This window comes from Zootoca vivipara, chromosome 15 (assembly GCF_963506605.1).
Source record: "Zootoca vivipara chromosome 15, rZooViv1.1, whole genome shotgun sequence".
Classification (NCBI taxonomy): Eukaryota; Metazoa; Chordata; class Lepidosauria; order Squamata; family Lacertidae; genus Zootoca; species Zootoca vivipara.
In genome coordinates this window covers 12,104,890-12,120,765 of record NC_083290.1, presented here as the reverse complement: position 1 = coordinate 12,120,765, position 15,876 = coordinate 12,104,890, and the positions used below count along the sequence as shown (strand labels likewise).

Sequence of the window (15,876 nt, the reverse complement as noted above, 5' to 3'; positions counted from 1 at the left end):
ATTACATATTTATCATCTAGGACAATATCATACTCCTCTTTCCTTACATATTATATTTCTGCAGAAGCCTTTGTGTCCGTAAAGCTTGATAGGGCATTGACAAATTCGGATGAGTGCGAATTTTGAAGGATTGGCTCTTTTGGTTTGTGCATATTCTTTTCAGAATGAGGAAATGGGGGCTGTTTGGCTTGAAAGGCATGCTGAACTGAGTTGCTCCTCTATCCATACATTGGAAATGCAGCGGGTTTGAGTAGGCTCCCCTCAGTGAGCCTTAAATTGAACAGAGCATTCCTAGAAGGAAGCAGCGAAAGGCCGCAGTGGGCATCTACTGGAGTCATAAAAGGAATCCGGCCATCCCAGTAGGAGTCTTTGCACAATCCTATTAAGTAGCTCTTACAGTTGCGATTAAATTTAATCGTATGAACACCAAGGGATTCATTGGACAGTCCTTTTAGTCTTTTTTAATCACGTTAGGTACATTATTAGGCAAACAGGCTTTTCAAGTGCATTAGTAGCTCAACAGCCCCTACATTTTTAATACAGAAAATGCCACTTCGGAGGGAGCAAGTTAGGCTCTAGAAGTGGAAGCAGGCATTTTTACTTTCCCCCAACCTCTGCCATTTCCCTGCTCCAAAACCCCACCTCCAAGTCCACAATGGCTTTTCCCACTCTGGGGTTCCAAAACTGGGTGAGCCCCCCTTGCTTCCAGCTGATCCCAGTCCCAAAATGTGGCTTTACCTGTATCGCTTAAATAATAGTTTCATTGCATATATTTTGCATGCAGCAAACCATTGCATATTTGGGCATGTAACAAACCATTGCATATGTTTGCATGTAAAAAACCGCTTGGCGATTTGCCCAGGAAGAAAACCTTGTCTGGTCTTACATCACATAAGTCTATAGCTGTGGGGAGAAGTAGGCACTTCACTGAAGCTCAGCCGATCTGGGACTAGTCAGTTCCTGGATGGGAGGCCACCTGGGAATGCCAGTGTTTGCCAGCTTGAGCTCTCTCACAGCACAGACAGGATGTGACTGTTGTCAAATAAATCGAGAGAGTCACAACTTAATTACAGGTTGTCACTCATTGCTAGAAGAAAATGCCATATTCACTCTTTAATTTTGCAAGAACAGACTAGATCAGCAGAACTTAATACTTTGGCATTGTAGTGTATTTAATAATGGCCTAATCGGAACAGATCCATGTACCAAAAAATTGCTTTGTATCGGAAGCAGCCATAAAGGAAAATTAAGCCTAAGACTTACCACCACTTACAGCCGGGTGCCGTCACGAGGAACATAAAGGTAAAGGGACCCCTGACCATTAGGTCCAGTCGCGGACGACTCTGGGGTTGCGGCACTCATCTCGCTTTATTGGCCGAAGGAGCCAGCGTGCAGCTTCCAGGTCATGTGGCCAGCATGACAAAGCCGCTTCTGGCGAACCAGAGCAGCACATGGAAACGCCGTTTACCTTCCTGCCTATTTATCTACTTGTACTTTGACGTGCTTTCAAACTGCTAGGTTGGCAGGAGCTGGGACCGAGCAATGGGAGCTCACCCCGTCACGGGGATTCAAACTACTGACCTTCTGACCGGCAAGCCCTAGGGCTCTGTGGTTTAACCCACAGCACCACCCGCGTCCCATTTCCGTCTTTACCAACAAGCAACTTGCCTGATGCAGCAGACTTCCATAGAAAACAACTGAACCTGTCTTCCCTCCCTTTCTTCTGGCTCAGTTCTGCAGCCTGTTGGATTATGGCCATACATATTCCCGCTAGCGGTCCGAGCTAATACACATCCAACTGTCTCCCTTGCTGTGAAAGCTTGTGTGTCTCCTTTCTTCCACGCTAACAACTTGTCTTTGTTCCCTTCCACACAGCTGACATCCCGGATGATGAAGGAAAGCTTTTGTGAGCTCCGGCGGCAGCCGAACCCCAAAACGAGCACCTGCAGGAGACGCCCCCCACCCCCCGCCAATCCACCCTTCCCGGAACGTGGAGCCGTGGAAAACGTATCCCGGGGAACCGATTACACAGCGACACGGTGTTTCATCAGCCAGAGGAGAGGGGGAGTCCGTCGGGGCACATCTCAACAGACATGGAGTCTTGTGCTTTTGCGGTCTTGCATAAAGAAGAACTCCCGTCTCCCCTGCTCCAGAGGGAAGGGACCTTTCTGCCTGGCATCTTTCCCAAAAGAAGTCACTTGGAGGAACGGTGTACAGCTTGCTTTCAGCTCCATGAAGATGCTCCCTTGGGTCAACGGCGAAGACTCCCTGCCCCATTGAACACACTGCTGCTCTTGCCAACCACTTCTTGTCTCCATCCAGAGGTGTCATCCTAGTTGGAGAAGCAAGAGACTCGGTTTTGGGTTGTGAAAGCAAAGATCCGTTTTGTATTATTGAATCATTGCATAGGACACTTTCTCCAGAAGGTCGAAAAGATTGGAGCGGCTGGGCAATTCACATACATACATACATATATATATTTAATTTAAAGGTGTTCTTTGCACTAGCAGGAAGCTGCTGGAGCTACCTCGAGGCCACTGCAGGGTTTGCTCTTGGCCAGGAATTTGGTGGTTTAACTTTCTACTGGGGAATCCAAGCGTAATTTCAAGCCCTTTGAGGGGTGGGGAGAAGCAACAGGGAAAGAGGCGGCGTAGGCAGCTTTAGCTGAGAACGTTACCTACCTACTGATGGTCCTCCGGGTCAGAAATGTAGCTGCCCGGAGTGTCCATTTCTTTAAATGCAAGTGAATGTGAGATAATTGCTGCTTTGGGGTCAAGGTCAGGTCAGAGCGGAGAAGAACCGCTGTTTCCTGCTGGAGTCAAATGCTATGGGAGGAGGTCGATGCTGGAGAACTCTTTGGAGGGAGTAGGGCAGGCTGCGGCGGAGCCACAGTGATCCCACCAGATCCAGTCTCTGCTGTTCCCCCCAAAAAATGTGTTTTCAGAAAGAACCTGATTGGCTCCCAGTAGCGCCTGTCAACTCATTCAGAGAAGCAGAAAGAACATGAGGATTAGCAGCAGGGGCGATTTCTGCTGTGTTGGATTTAACATCTCCTGCCAGTGAGCATGCACATATAGTCAGGAATATTGCCTCCCACCTCTAGCAAGGGCCAGGAGGGTAGTTACTCCTGGGGGGGTTCGAGGCTCTTCTGAAAGGTTGTAGCACCTTGGAAGACGAGAGGCCTGCTAAGTTGCATGGTAAAGGTAAAGGGCCCCCTGACCATCAGGTCCAGTCGTGTCCGACTCTGGGGTTGCGGCGCTCATCTCGCTCTATAGGCCGAGGGAGCCGGCGTTTGTCCGCAGACAGCTTCCGGGTCATGTGGCCAGCATGACAAAGCTGCTTCTGGCGAACCAGAGCAGCGCACGGAACCGCCGTTTACCTTCCCGCCGGAGCGGTCCCTATTTATCTACTTGCACTTTCAAACTGCTAGGTGGGCAGGAGCTGGAACCGAGCAACGGGAGCTCACCCCGTTGCAGGGATTCGAACCGCCAGAGCCCTAGACTCTGTGGTTTAACCCACAGTGCCACCTGGGTCCCAATTGGTACACGGTGCCAATTCTCCATGACAGATCCCTGATAGAAGTGCCAGTCCCTTCAACTTCCTGTTGTTGGCGCTACAAGCTTTCTGCAGCCGAGTGGGGTGGTGGAGACAAGCACGCTAGCTCCACGCACACACAGACACCGCCAGTCAGGTATGTCGGAGGGCAAACTTCTGAAGCAGGGAGGCGCTTCTGTGCATGAACCCCCGAGGACGAGGGCTCCGAAATGCGCAGGGAGCTAAACAGGAAAAGCGGCAGGACATTTGTTCCCTCTTCACACGTTTACTTGACTTGGATGTAGAAAGCCTGGAGCGGGTTACAGGCACATAGGAAGCTGCTCTCCAGAAGAGGCCTAAAAAATACAAAGCTAAGAGACAGTGGAACTAGGTTTACTGTTTATTATACTTTTGCATTGGAAAGCTATGGGCCAACTCTGGGCTTAGGCTGAACTTATTTGCCAGAGAGAATGGTGTGGTGGCAGGGAGAACGTAGCTGTCAGGGCCTGGAGGGGAAAGATATCACCATGGTCTGAATTTCAGCCACAGAATTACATTAAGAAAAAGGTGCGCTCTCAAGAGCATAAATCAGGTCGAAGCATCACCACGCAAGATGGGAAAGTAATCTTGACCTCCACCCTCATCATCTCCCACCACCACCTCAAATGTTCCACCTTTCACCCCGCCTCTCGCAGCCGGGCTTTTGTCATTTGCTCCATCCTTTCCCCCCCGTATTTCTTTCCTTGTAAAGAGACACCTAAAAACAACCGCTTTGGCAAATGGTGAAAGGGATGGAAATGTGACGTACGTTTTCTTGTTATACAAGGCAGGACTCGAACCAGTTTTCTGATTTTCTTTCAGAAGCAAAAAAAAAACAAAAAAAAAAACAAATAAGACTGAAAAATGGCTATTTTATATTTTAAAAAGCAATGAAGTTGATTATGGATCTCAGAGTATAAGAAGAAATAAATATAAATATATGCATTATGTAAATTAAGAAATAAAGCTATTTAAACACTTCATGCCAGCTTTCATCTCTCGTTCGGCTGCCTGTCGGGAGACGCGGGTTCCAGGCGAGGCAGCGGCTTTGAAGGAAACCGCGGGTGCTTCTCCTCCAACAGCGCTCACAGCCATGCCTGTGTAGAGATCTGAAGAGACTTGCTGCAAACAAGTAGGGCCGGCCCACACAGGAGGCAAAGCAAGGCAACTGCCTCGGGCGGCGGGATTCACAGGGGCAGCAGATCTGGCCTCTAAGGAACATGTCACCTGCTGCCGCCGCAATGACAGCAACACCTGTGGTGTGGTCCTTGAAAGCTGAGTCTGCCACCTCCTTGGCAGCGCCCCCCCCCATGCCACCTCTACAGCAGCGTCTTGGGAAAATAGGAGGCACTGCTGGTCTCTCACCACTAGGAAGGAAATTGGAGGGGCTGCCGTCTGGGTTCTCCTGGGCTCTGCTGGTGCGATTCAGCATGGGACCCCTTTCCCCTCACTGCAACGGCCCTTAATTCTCAGTAATGATGGCACCGGGCGAACATTCTATAAGTGGGGAGCCACCACAGAAATAAACCCGTTCTCATGTTGCCACCCTCCGGACCCCTTGTGGAGGCAAATGGATAAGGGCCTCAGATGATGATCTCAGGGTCTGGGATGGCTTATATAGAGATGGGGCTGTTGATATGATCCAGTATAACTCTTGTTGAGATTGCAGGGGGTTGGACTAGATGACAGTCAGGGTCCCTACCAACTCTACAGTTCTGATTCTATGATTCTTCTTACCTTTTTGTGCTGCCATAGCTGGGATCAGATCATCGGTCTCTAAACCGCTTAGTGTTGTCACCCTGACTTTTGTTTTCCCAGCTACAGATAGATTAGCCTTAGGGCTAAAATGACTTGTTATAGTGCGGACAGTTCTACTTGTGTTCAGGCAGATTCAAGTAGAAGCCTCCTGCAAACGGGGAAAGTCAGGGACTGACATGTGTGTGTGTGTGTGTGTGTGTGTGTGTGTGTGTGTGTGTGTGTGTGTACACACATGTTTTTATCAGCGCAAAGATGTTAGGAGGGTGAACCTTGCATGCATCTTCAGACAAATGCACATGTGCCCAGGCATGGCAGAATTCCCTGAAGCTTCCAGGCAGGGACAATTCATCCTCTCAAATCAATTCGGCTGCCTGACACACAGTCTCTGCAGGAACAACCCCCATACGGGCTGCCAGTTGCGAGAGGCTGCGGCCACCCCCTTCCATTTGCAGAACCAATTTGCAGAATTTATAACAAGGCACAGCTCAGAGGCGAGCTTCGGGGGGAGGGGGTTAGCGAGGTCATATCTGAGGGCTTTTAATGGGGGCATAGCCTTTTAATAATGCGCTTAAGCTGGCTTCTGACATATCTCGTGAACGGCAGGGAACACCCACTGCAGGAACCTTGACAGCGATTTCCACAACCGCCCACCCCATCTCAGAAATGGTGCTGAACAGAACTGCGAGGAGAGCAAATGAAGAAGGCATTCTGTGGTGCATCCCCCTCCCCCCCCCATAATCAACACATTCCCTTAGGGGCGATCTGTTGAGGGCAACATAGCATCATAGAGTTGGAAGGGACCCTGCGGGTCATCTAGTCCAACCCCCTGAAATGCAGTAATATGTTTGGCCAACGTGGGGCTCTAACCCACAACCCTAAGTTTAAGAGGCTCACGCTCTACTGACTGAGCCATGTGTTGGATTATCTGAAGTGTATTGCTGGCAAAGCACCAATCTCCCTCAAAAGGCCCAGGTCGGTTCCCCATCCCTCCAACCTCAGGATACATTTTGCTACCACAACCACCCCAACTCCCGACCTGCCTGGCAGCAACGGGAAGCAATGTGGAGGCATGTCGGCTTGCTGGACAGCAAAACCCAGGCCTGCAGCATCTCCAGAAACCTTCTCTGCCTCTGGCCAGATACACGCCATTCATTTAAAGCACAGCGAAATCACTTTGGACTGCCATGGACTTCCCCAAAGAATTCTGGAAGCCGCATGTTGTTAAGGGTGCTGCAATTTCCTGAGCGGTTTATCAGCCTGTCCATCCCTCTTTGCAGGGAACACTTGGGATTGTAGCTGTTCAGTTGTCATAATCTCGTTGCTGAGCAACGAGGTGCAAACCAGAAGAGTCTCTGAGGTGGACTTGCCTGGAGGCAGGGTCAGCATCTGAAGTCAGGTCCAGTCTTAGGGTTGGGAGAACAGCAATCCATGTGGTCAGACAGTCCAGGGATCCAGGAATCCAATGATCATGGGGTCAAGGGTCAAGACAAGCAAGAAGCCAGGAATCGCAAGCATTGTTTCCAGCATTTGACGGCTGCTGGAAGCTCAGCTTAAAAAGGCTGAAGCCAGCTGCTTCTCACCAGCACCTTCTCCTATTGAGTCCTTGAAGGCTTATCAGCTGCAGGTGGAGTCACTCCATCTCCCCCCCCCCCAGGCTGCTGTTCCAACAGGTGAAGCTGACTCCTGGCCCATGACAGCAGAAGAAACAAAAAGTGCCAGCACTCCGTACCAGGGAGCACTAAATCAATCAATCAATCAATCCGGGGAATCAGGACGCCCTAAAACCAATCAACACCTTTAACAAACTATAGTCCCCAGGGGTGTTCGCAGAAGGCAGCGACAAAGTGGCGTCACTTTAATTATAATAAGTATTAAATTTGTATTACTTTGGTGACAATTGGTTAACGATTATGGAAAAATCAATAAAAAATAATTGGCAAAAAAAGTGGCACCATAGTGCTTTAAGTGTGTGGTACGGATGTTGCCACAGAATGCTGGCTGGCAGCTGAAGGAACAGCGAATAGAAACTGTATGGGGTAGCATGCAATGGAGTATCCTGAGTAAGAGCATGGCTGGCTGCTGCAACCTTGAATGAGAGCTCTCCTCACCGCAACATTGTGGTGCACAGAATACTACAGAATCCCTGACATCCATCTCTGTTAGTACTGCTTCTCCTCAGACAGCAAAAAGCAGGTGGTTTATTCCCCCACTTTCAAAGTACCCAGAACTCCCTAGGATGGAAACCTCCCTGGGGGAACTAGGGGAGGGGGATGTTGCCCGTGGCGCCAGCCATTTTCACCCACCCTTTCCCCCTCAGATGCCTAATCCTCTTCCTATGTCAAAAGGCCTCTTCCCAGGCCACGAGGGAGATGCTGATGGGAGCGTTGCCATGGTACCCTTGCCCTCAAGGGGTCTGGAACCTTGAATCGCCCGGCTGCTTGGCGAGATAGTCCTTTTCGCACCACGGAGAGATCCACTTCTCCTCGGCGGAGAACTTTTTAGCGGCTCTTATGAATGTTCTCCAACGGGACGTGCCGCCTCTTCTCCTCAGGCACAAAAAGATGAGCAGCTGTTTCCTTCAAGACACACACAGAGGGTGGGCTGCTCTAGCGGCATAATTAAAGAATAATTAAAACAGCGAGACTGAACGAAGGGACGTGGGGGAGGCACATGGCCCTGGTGTCTTCCTACGCTCCTCTCTACATCTAATCCTATTCTATGGCACAAGACATGACAGGCCGAAGGACGAGCAGATCCCAGGTTTAATATCAAGCTCTATGCGTTATAAAAACACTGGGGAGTTGTGCTTGTGTCTTCTGTCTGCTCTGTTTCTGCGCAAATTACAAACATACGCACTGCAGATAGAAATCTAGCATAGAAGTGAGGCGTCTCCCTAGGAACCTTCTTCCCAACTAGTTTTCTACATGCAGGGGCTTGAGTTTTCATACAGAGAAGTCCATCACTTAACTGCCTTAACGTGGAGTGGACCAGGCACTAGTTTGCCTCGCTGTCTGCTCTTTTAAGAAAACCGGACCAATGTATTAACCCCACCAAAATTAGACTTTAGTAGCCCCCAAATTGTATTGACAGACCCCATTCAAGATTACGATTTAGGTCCAATTAAAATGTATGATTTAGGCCGCAAACCAAGAGTAAGTCAGCAAGCCCTGCCGAACTCTTGAGCAGAGATCTCTAGTGGTGCAGGTAAGCATGTGGCAAGACACTTGGCATCCCGTCGAGGCAGAAGTTCACTAGGACAGAACACAAGAAGCAGATTTGGCATCTGGCTGGCTAACAGCCTGACATATTTAAGAATTCATGAACTGTGGAAATATAAACGGGAGGCAGTGGATCATTTGCAGCCTGGTACAGCCTTGTGAGGATTAACAAAATGGTACAGCTTAGAAAATTGTCCTTGGACGCTGTGCTTGACAACATGCCACTTTTCGTATAATTACTTTTTTTTAAAAGGGCTTTTTTGGTTTAGTGCAAGAGGAAGTGCAAAGATGATGGAAGTCATAGAATCATAGAATCGTGGAGTTGGAAGGGAGCCTTGGGGTCATCTAGTCCAACCCCCTGCAATGCAGGAATTCTCAGCTCCTGCTTTGCCTCCGTCTTCTCCAAAACAAGGGAAACTGTGCTCAACCTGGCAAAAACAGATCAAGTGATTAAAAAGGACTAGCTGCTCTTAAAAGTTATAAAGTATAAGTATACTTCTAGCATTTGTAGAACATGAGATATGAAACAGAAAATACAGGCACTATTTTTCTCAATGTTTTCTATGAGAAACTATTCCTTTCATTGTTTTATTCTCCCCCAACGAATAAACTTCAGCAACATCATTTTCTGTTGTCCCAGGTGGCATAAGCCACACCAGAGGGTTCAAATTACAAGGGGAAGGACTTCTGGTTGTCCAGAAGCACAAAGGAGCATCTCAGGTGGTGTTGAAGCAGAATTTCCTGCACTGGCAGAGGGCTGGGCTGGGTGACGCTAGCCCTCCCTTCCATCTCTAGGACAATCCTTTATTATATTGATTGTTAATCTTTTGCAAGGGGGGGGCATCGATTCCCGCCCCTGTCTCTATCAAATAAGCACATGCAGAGAAAAACCTGTTCCAGTTCTAACAGAGACTTCACCACGGCTAACTCTTTTAAAACATATAATTTTAATGAAGGATTATACACCCAACAGCGGAGTAACTTGCAGCCTTCTGTTATTGAAAAGGTCAGGATAGCGGACTGGAGAGGATCATAAATCTGAATGTTCCAAGGAGTTCTGACAGCGTCGTCTAAAAGGGGCCGCTTCCATTTAAACCCAAAATGTGTTATATTATCTGTGATTTGGCTTCCTTTGGGGGCTTTCTGAGCACATTAACCAAGGTACCCAAAACATTTTATTTATTTATTTTTGTTTCAAGGCTAGTAACTCTGGAGCAGAGTATTGGACTTCCAAGCAGTAGTAATATACTACCAGTAACAGTCTACTATAGTAGTATTATAGTAGTATAGTTAAAATTCTGCGAGCTGATTTTTTTATATATGTACATAAAAGGGATGCTTACCACACATTTGTATTCGGTGCATTATTTAACCAGGGTTTCCCAAACATGGGCCACTGGCTGGTTTTGGACTACAATTCCCATTATCCATGACCACTGGTCCTGCTACCTAGGGATGGTGGGAGTTGTAGTCCAACCACAGCAGAGGACCCAAGTCTGGGAAACCCTGGTTTAAACCAAACAAAAGGGGTTTTTTTTCAGCCTTCGCCAACCTGGCGCCCTCCAGGCGTTTTGGACTACAACGTGCTCGCTGGGGCCGATGGGAGTTGTAGTCCAAAACATCTGGAGGGCGCCAGGTTGGTGAAGGCTCCTCTGAGCATTTATAAAACCAGCCCTTTCCCCCTTCTGGTTCCTTTCACAAATCAGTCCTCTGCCATCTTCCCTTTCTTCCCCTTCTTTTTCTTGTTCTTCAAACTGCCCTGCTGCGCATCGGCCTTTTTGCTGCCCCCTTGCGGCTGCGCCCGCTTTTTGGCTGGAGGACCCTCCACGGACACCTGGCTTTGGCCGCTGCCTCCCCCTCGCTTCTTCCTCTTCCTTTTCTTCTTCTTCCCCGCAGGGGTGGCGTTGGTGGCAACAGTCGTGGCTGCCTCTTTTCCTCTGTTCTCCTGGGACTGGCTTGGCGGCACCTTCTTGCGGTTCTTGCGTATCTTAGTGGCGGGGAGGAAGCCCTTTTTCTTCCGCTTTGGCGCCTCGGCTGTGGTTGGGTTCTTCGGCTGGGCCAGGGCTTTCTCCTTGACCGGTCGCCTGGAAATCAAGAGAAGGTGGTCCAAGTTGCTTTGAAAAGACACCGGGCAGAGAAACAGGCAGGATGGATAAATCACAGAAGAGCAAAAGGGGTGGTGTTTTTTGTATCTATGATGTGGCTTTATGGTGAGTTAAGAGCAGTGGCTCCCCTCCAGCCCTGTTATTTTATTTATATAGGGTGAGTCCTTTAAAAGAGGCCCCGTGGATACAGAGTACACATGTTCCACGGGGCCTCTTTTAAAAGACTCACCTTGTATAAATAAGTAAAGCTCATCTATTCCAGGCTTCCCAAACCTGGGCCCCCTCTGGATGTTTCATTTATTTATTTATACACGGCTTGATTGTAAAATAAAAATAATAATAATCAAGCAATAAAATTAATCACTAAGAAAAATCAGCAACAATACAGTAATATGGCATTTCAAAACGTTAAAACAACAACAGACTAAAAGCAAATTAAAACTCGTATCAACTTTCTAAACACCTGGATAGGGCCAGGGGGGGTAGCGTGGAGCCCGGGAACATTTTTCGGGGGGAGGGGCTGGCAGGGTGCATGGCTGCCATGCTGCATCCTACTCACGTTGCCCCCTGCACACACACTCCGAAGTGCGCCTGCACACCGGGCATCATATTTAACAGCCCATAGATTACGAAGCTGTCTTAATGCAGAGAGCCATAGAATCATAGAATCATAGAATCGTAGAGTTGGAAGAGACCACAAGGGCCATCCAGTCCAACCCCCTGCCGAGCAGGAAACACCATCAAAGCATTCTTGACATATGCCTGTCAAGCCTCTGCTTAAAGACCTCCAAAGAAGGAGACTCCACCACACTCCTTGGTAGCAAATTCCACTGCCGAACAGCTCTTACTGTCAGGAAGTTCTTCCTAATGTTTAGGTGGAATCTTCTTTCTTGTAGTTTGAATCCATTGCTCCGTGTCCGCTTCTCTGGAGCAGCAGAAAACAACCTTTCTCCCTCCTCTATATGACATCCTTTTATATATTTGAACATGGCTATCATATCACCGAACAAAACCTGAGCGGGCCTCATGTGCATCTTCTTCATTTATGGAACTGCAACTGCAGGCGAGTAGGGGGGAAAGTTGGGAATACGGCAAGGGGAAAGGAGTTGAAGACATCCCTGCGCTGTTCCAACCCAGGTTGCTATTGTTAGGAGCCTAGGCAGCTGCCTTAGACAAAGTCAGACCATTGGGTCCATCTAGCTTAGTGCTGTCTACACTGACTGGCAGCAGCTCTCCAGGGTTTCAGGGAGGGGTCCTTTCCAGCACCACCTGGAGATGCCAAGGATGGAACCGGGCACCTTCTGCATGCAGAGCAATGTTCTACCAGCAAGCCACATTTAGTGGCATTAAATTTATAGGCCAAGGAGCTCAAGCAGGCAGGCGTGGTCCTCCCTCTACTCATTTTATCCTGACAGCAACCCTGCAAGGGAGGTTGTTCCTGGCTGAGCGTGGATTTGAACCCGGGTCTCCCATGCCCGTAGTCTGTTCACCACACCACAGAACTTCTCCTGCTGGGGACCCCTCGTGAGCTTTCATTTTAATGAAAGTAATAAATAAACGCAAGGGCCAACAATGTGATTCACATCCGGCCAGGTTTCGCCCCAAAACAAAGCACCTACGTGACGCCCAGGAGCTTCATGACGTCCCAGTAGAGATTGTTGAGTCGTGTGGACCTCCCAAAGCCTTCGTGCTGACTCAGCGCCTGCAGCACATCGCCCAGCCCAGCCAGATCCACGTTCAGCTTCTGAAGAGGAAAGACCACAAAGCCAGATTGGTTGGCGTCCGCCAAACACTGCACCTCAAGTAAGTCACGCAAAATGCAAATCGGTATCACAAATTGGCAAGATGCGGTCCCGACCCTGCAACGGAGCACTTGGGTCTCCCTAAATGAAGGAGCAGTCATTTGTTGCCATGTTAATGAATTTAAATTTCAGATACGTATCTCAGAGCAATTTAATATAAGCATATAAAAACAGTTTCATATACGTACAGTGGAACCTCTACTTACGGACGGAATCAGTTCCGGAGGTCCGCCCGTAAGTTGATCTGGGTTGCTGGTAGAAGCGCCGTTGTGCACAGGCGCATTTGGCGGCATTGTGCTTCTGCGCATGTGCAGACGGCAGCAGCTGCATCTGCACATCCACAAATGGCAGGAGCTGCTACTGAGCCTGCGTGAATCGCAGCAAACCCGGTATTTACTTCCAGGTTTGCCGCAGTCACAACTTGGATCGGGCCCAAGTAGAGGCGGTCATAAGTAGAGGTTCTACTGCATGGGTAGGCAAACTAAGGCCCGGGGTCCGGATCCAGCCTAATCGCCTTCTAAATTCGGCACGTGGACGGTCCAGGAATCAGCGTGTTTTTACATGAGTAGAATGTGTCCTTTTATTTAAAATGCATCTCTGGGTTATTTGTGGGGCATATTTTTCAAAATATAGTCTGGCCCCCCACAAGGCCTGAGGGACAGTGGACCGGCCCCCTGCTGGAAAAGTTTGCTGACCCTTGTTCTACTGCATTTGCTTTTTTTTTTTTAGAAATCAGATTCAAAGCAGACAAACCCGGGTGGAAATCTCCACTTAAGTGTCTTCTTGAAAAAAGAATTTTAATGGCTGCACAAAAGACAACAGAGGCAGCGACTGCTATGGAATGACAGAGAAGAGTTCCACATAAAAGGTCTGTTAACAGAAGCTCACTTTCAGACGCCAGTCAACAGAAGCTGGCGGATATTTGTGGACTGAAGCCAGGGCATGAATGGGAATGAAGGGAGAGCGAATGACGAGGGAACGTCCCTGCTGGCGTTCTTCGTGGATGTTGGCTGCTGCATGTTTGTGTGTGTGTGAGAACGGGAGGCTTCAAATGCGGTCGAGGCAAGTGGTGCACGCACCTTCGTGCAAACGCGGTGTGCGAAAAAGGAAACTGATGGACATTCATGAACAGGTGAAATCTGTAGAAACTGGCAGGCTGAAGTTAGCAGATGAAGTTGCTGGGCAGATGCCAGTGGAGGTGCTCTGAGTGATGCTGCTAAATTTCAACCATCCCACACACTGCCCTTTTTTTTTCCTTCCAGGGATGTCTGAAGCCGGGCCAAGTTTTCTCAAGACCACCCACGAAAGCAGTGAAGAGAACTGTAGCGATCAAGGCCAGCCAGCTTATATTGATAAATAAAATTCTTTCTAAACACATCTAACCTGTAGAGTCTGGTCTTTTTCTTCCAAAATAGATAAAATGGGGTATCTTATACCCGAGTTTCATGCCACCCACCCGCTTGGGATCATTACACATGATGGTTGCGCTGAGAAATGGATAATATGTGAGCAAATCGCTGCTGAGGTGCCCCCGTCATCGTCAGGGCTGGGGAAGCTGTGCTGATGATTCCCTGGCTGCTGCCACTGGCTACAGATTGCCGGCGATTTCACAGAAAGACATGGGGGGGGTGTGTGTGAGAAGGATGCTATCATTGGGAGGGAGGGAGGGAGGGAGGGAGGGAGGGAGGAGACCTGAGAAAAGGAAGCTCGGGGGAAGCTGGAGACCCAGAAGGGAAACCTGGGTTGGCTCCTTCCTGTCTTGAGCTGTCAACCTCTCTCTCCCACAAGGGTCCTGTCCTTGTCTCACCCACACAGCTGTCAAAACAGCCGCAAATGATTTTTTCCACTGACAATCAAGCTCCACCCCCCCAAACAACAACAACAACAACATGTTATTTATACACCACCCATTCTGGCTGGGTTTCCCCAGCCACTCTGGGCTGCTTCCAATAGAATATAATATTAAAATACAACAATCTATTAAACATTAAAAGCTTCCCTAAACAAGGTTGCCTTCAGATGTCTTCTAAAAATCTGGTAGTTGTTTTTCTCTTTGACATCTGGTGGGAGGGCGTTCCACAGGGCCGGTGCCACTACCGAGAAGGCCCTCTGCCTGGTTCCCTGTAACTTGGCAGCTCGCAGCAAGGGAACCACCAGAAGGCCCTCGGTGCTGGACCTCAATGTCCAGGCGGAACGATGGGGGTGGAGACGCTCCTTAGGTATACTGGACTGAGGCCATTTAGGGCTTTCAAGGTCAGCACCGACACTTTTAATTGTGCTCCATCAGGTGTCAACAACTACACAAGATGAACGACTACACAACTTTCCGAAGACATCTGAAAGCAGCCCTGTATTGGAAAGTTTTTAATGTCAAGTGTTTCACTGTGTTCTGTTATATTCTGGAAGCTGCCCAGAGTTGCTAGGGCAACCAAATCAGATGGGTGGTGTATATAATAATAATAATAATAATAATAATAATAATAATAATAATAATAGTTGTTGTTGTTGTTGTCGTTGTTGTTGTCGTCCCCAATGTACAGTAAGGCTTAATTTCCATCCAGCCTTATCTCACACCAAGAAACACCTATTCTCAACTACAAAGACCTAGCAGAACAGCAATCGTAATCCATATGATCAATTTACGTGAGCTAAGAGACTCCAGCGTCCCAGATAAAAGATAAAACCAGGCTGGAAGAGCGGCATCTACCTGCTGAGTCACAGTTTTTATGAGGTAGTTCAGTAGCTCCAGACATTTGATGATCTTCTCCTGGTCCACCTTGACCTTGATCTCACTCACTGTCTTTAAAGTCTGAGAAAAAAGGAAGGAAGAAAATGAAATCAATTACCACGCAAATCATATCCATGAAGAGGAACCTTCAAGACATTGACGTTATTTGTTGCAGTTTCCTCAGCGCTGCTACAAAAAGAGAAAATAAAGCATAGGATCAGAAAACTATCACTCCAGAACATTAAAAATCTATCTTTAGAATCATGGTGTAAGAAAGTATGGAAAGTTACACGGGCAAAAAAACTAGTGAAGTTGAAGAACAAAAGCAACTGAAGGAAATGAATTACGTTTTGCGAAACTTGGTCTGCTGTTACTGGTTTTATTAAGAGAGAATGAGAGGAAAATAAACCAGCCCCCCCCCCAAAAAACTATAACTCCCATCATGCCTGACCATTGATCACGCCTGCTAGGCCTGATGGGAGTTGCAGTTCAGCAACATCTGGCAGGCCAAAGTTACCCTACTCTTGGGCCTAGGGATTGTCTCCAGTGCTAGTCCTCCTCAGAGAAAACCCATTGGAAATAATGGGCCTGATTAGCTTGGGCCCCATTCATTTCAATGGACCTATTCCTTAGGCGCCTCAGCTTCTCGTGAGCATATCAACTCCGCAAAATCATCAGGGTGCCATAGGTCT

At 48.3% G+C, this 15,876-nt stretch overlaps 2 protein-coding genes across 4 annotated transcripts in view; one reads left to right on the top strand and one right to left on the bottom strand.

Moving 5' to 3' along the window:
• Nucleotides 1-5,370, top strand: part of SPNS2 (SPNS lysolipid transporter 2, sphingosine-1-phosphate) — a 106,943-nt gene extending 101,573 nt beyond the window's left edge. For 2 of the 3 annotated variants that reach the window (XR_004693984.2, XR_004693985.2), the window contains exon 14: nt 1,876-5,370. The gene's annotated coding sequence lies outside the window, so the exon portion shown is untranslated. The remainder of the gene's footprint in view (nt 1-1,875) is intronic. The other variant, XM_035139291.2, reaches the window with a different exon arrangement.
• A 4,109-nt stretch (nt 5,371-9,479) lies between these two features.
• The window catches only part of MYBBP1A (MYB binding protein 1a), a 48,017-nt gene continuing 41,620 nt past the window's right edge, over nt 9,480-15,876 (bottom strand). The window contains exons 25-27 of the mRNA XM_035139435.2: nt 15,164-15,265; nt 12,274-12,398; nt 9,480-10,633 (exon numbers count right to left, since the gene is read on the bottom strand). Of these exons, the coding sequence (XP_034995326.2) occupies nt 10,252-10,633; nt 12,274-12,398; nt 15,164-15,265 (609 nt within the window). The 3' untranslated portion in view covers nt 9,480-10,251. The remainder of the gene's footprint in view (nt 10,634-12,273; nt 12,399-15,163; nt 15,266-15,876) is intronic.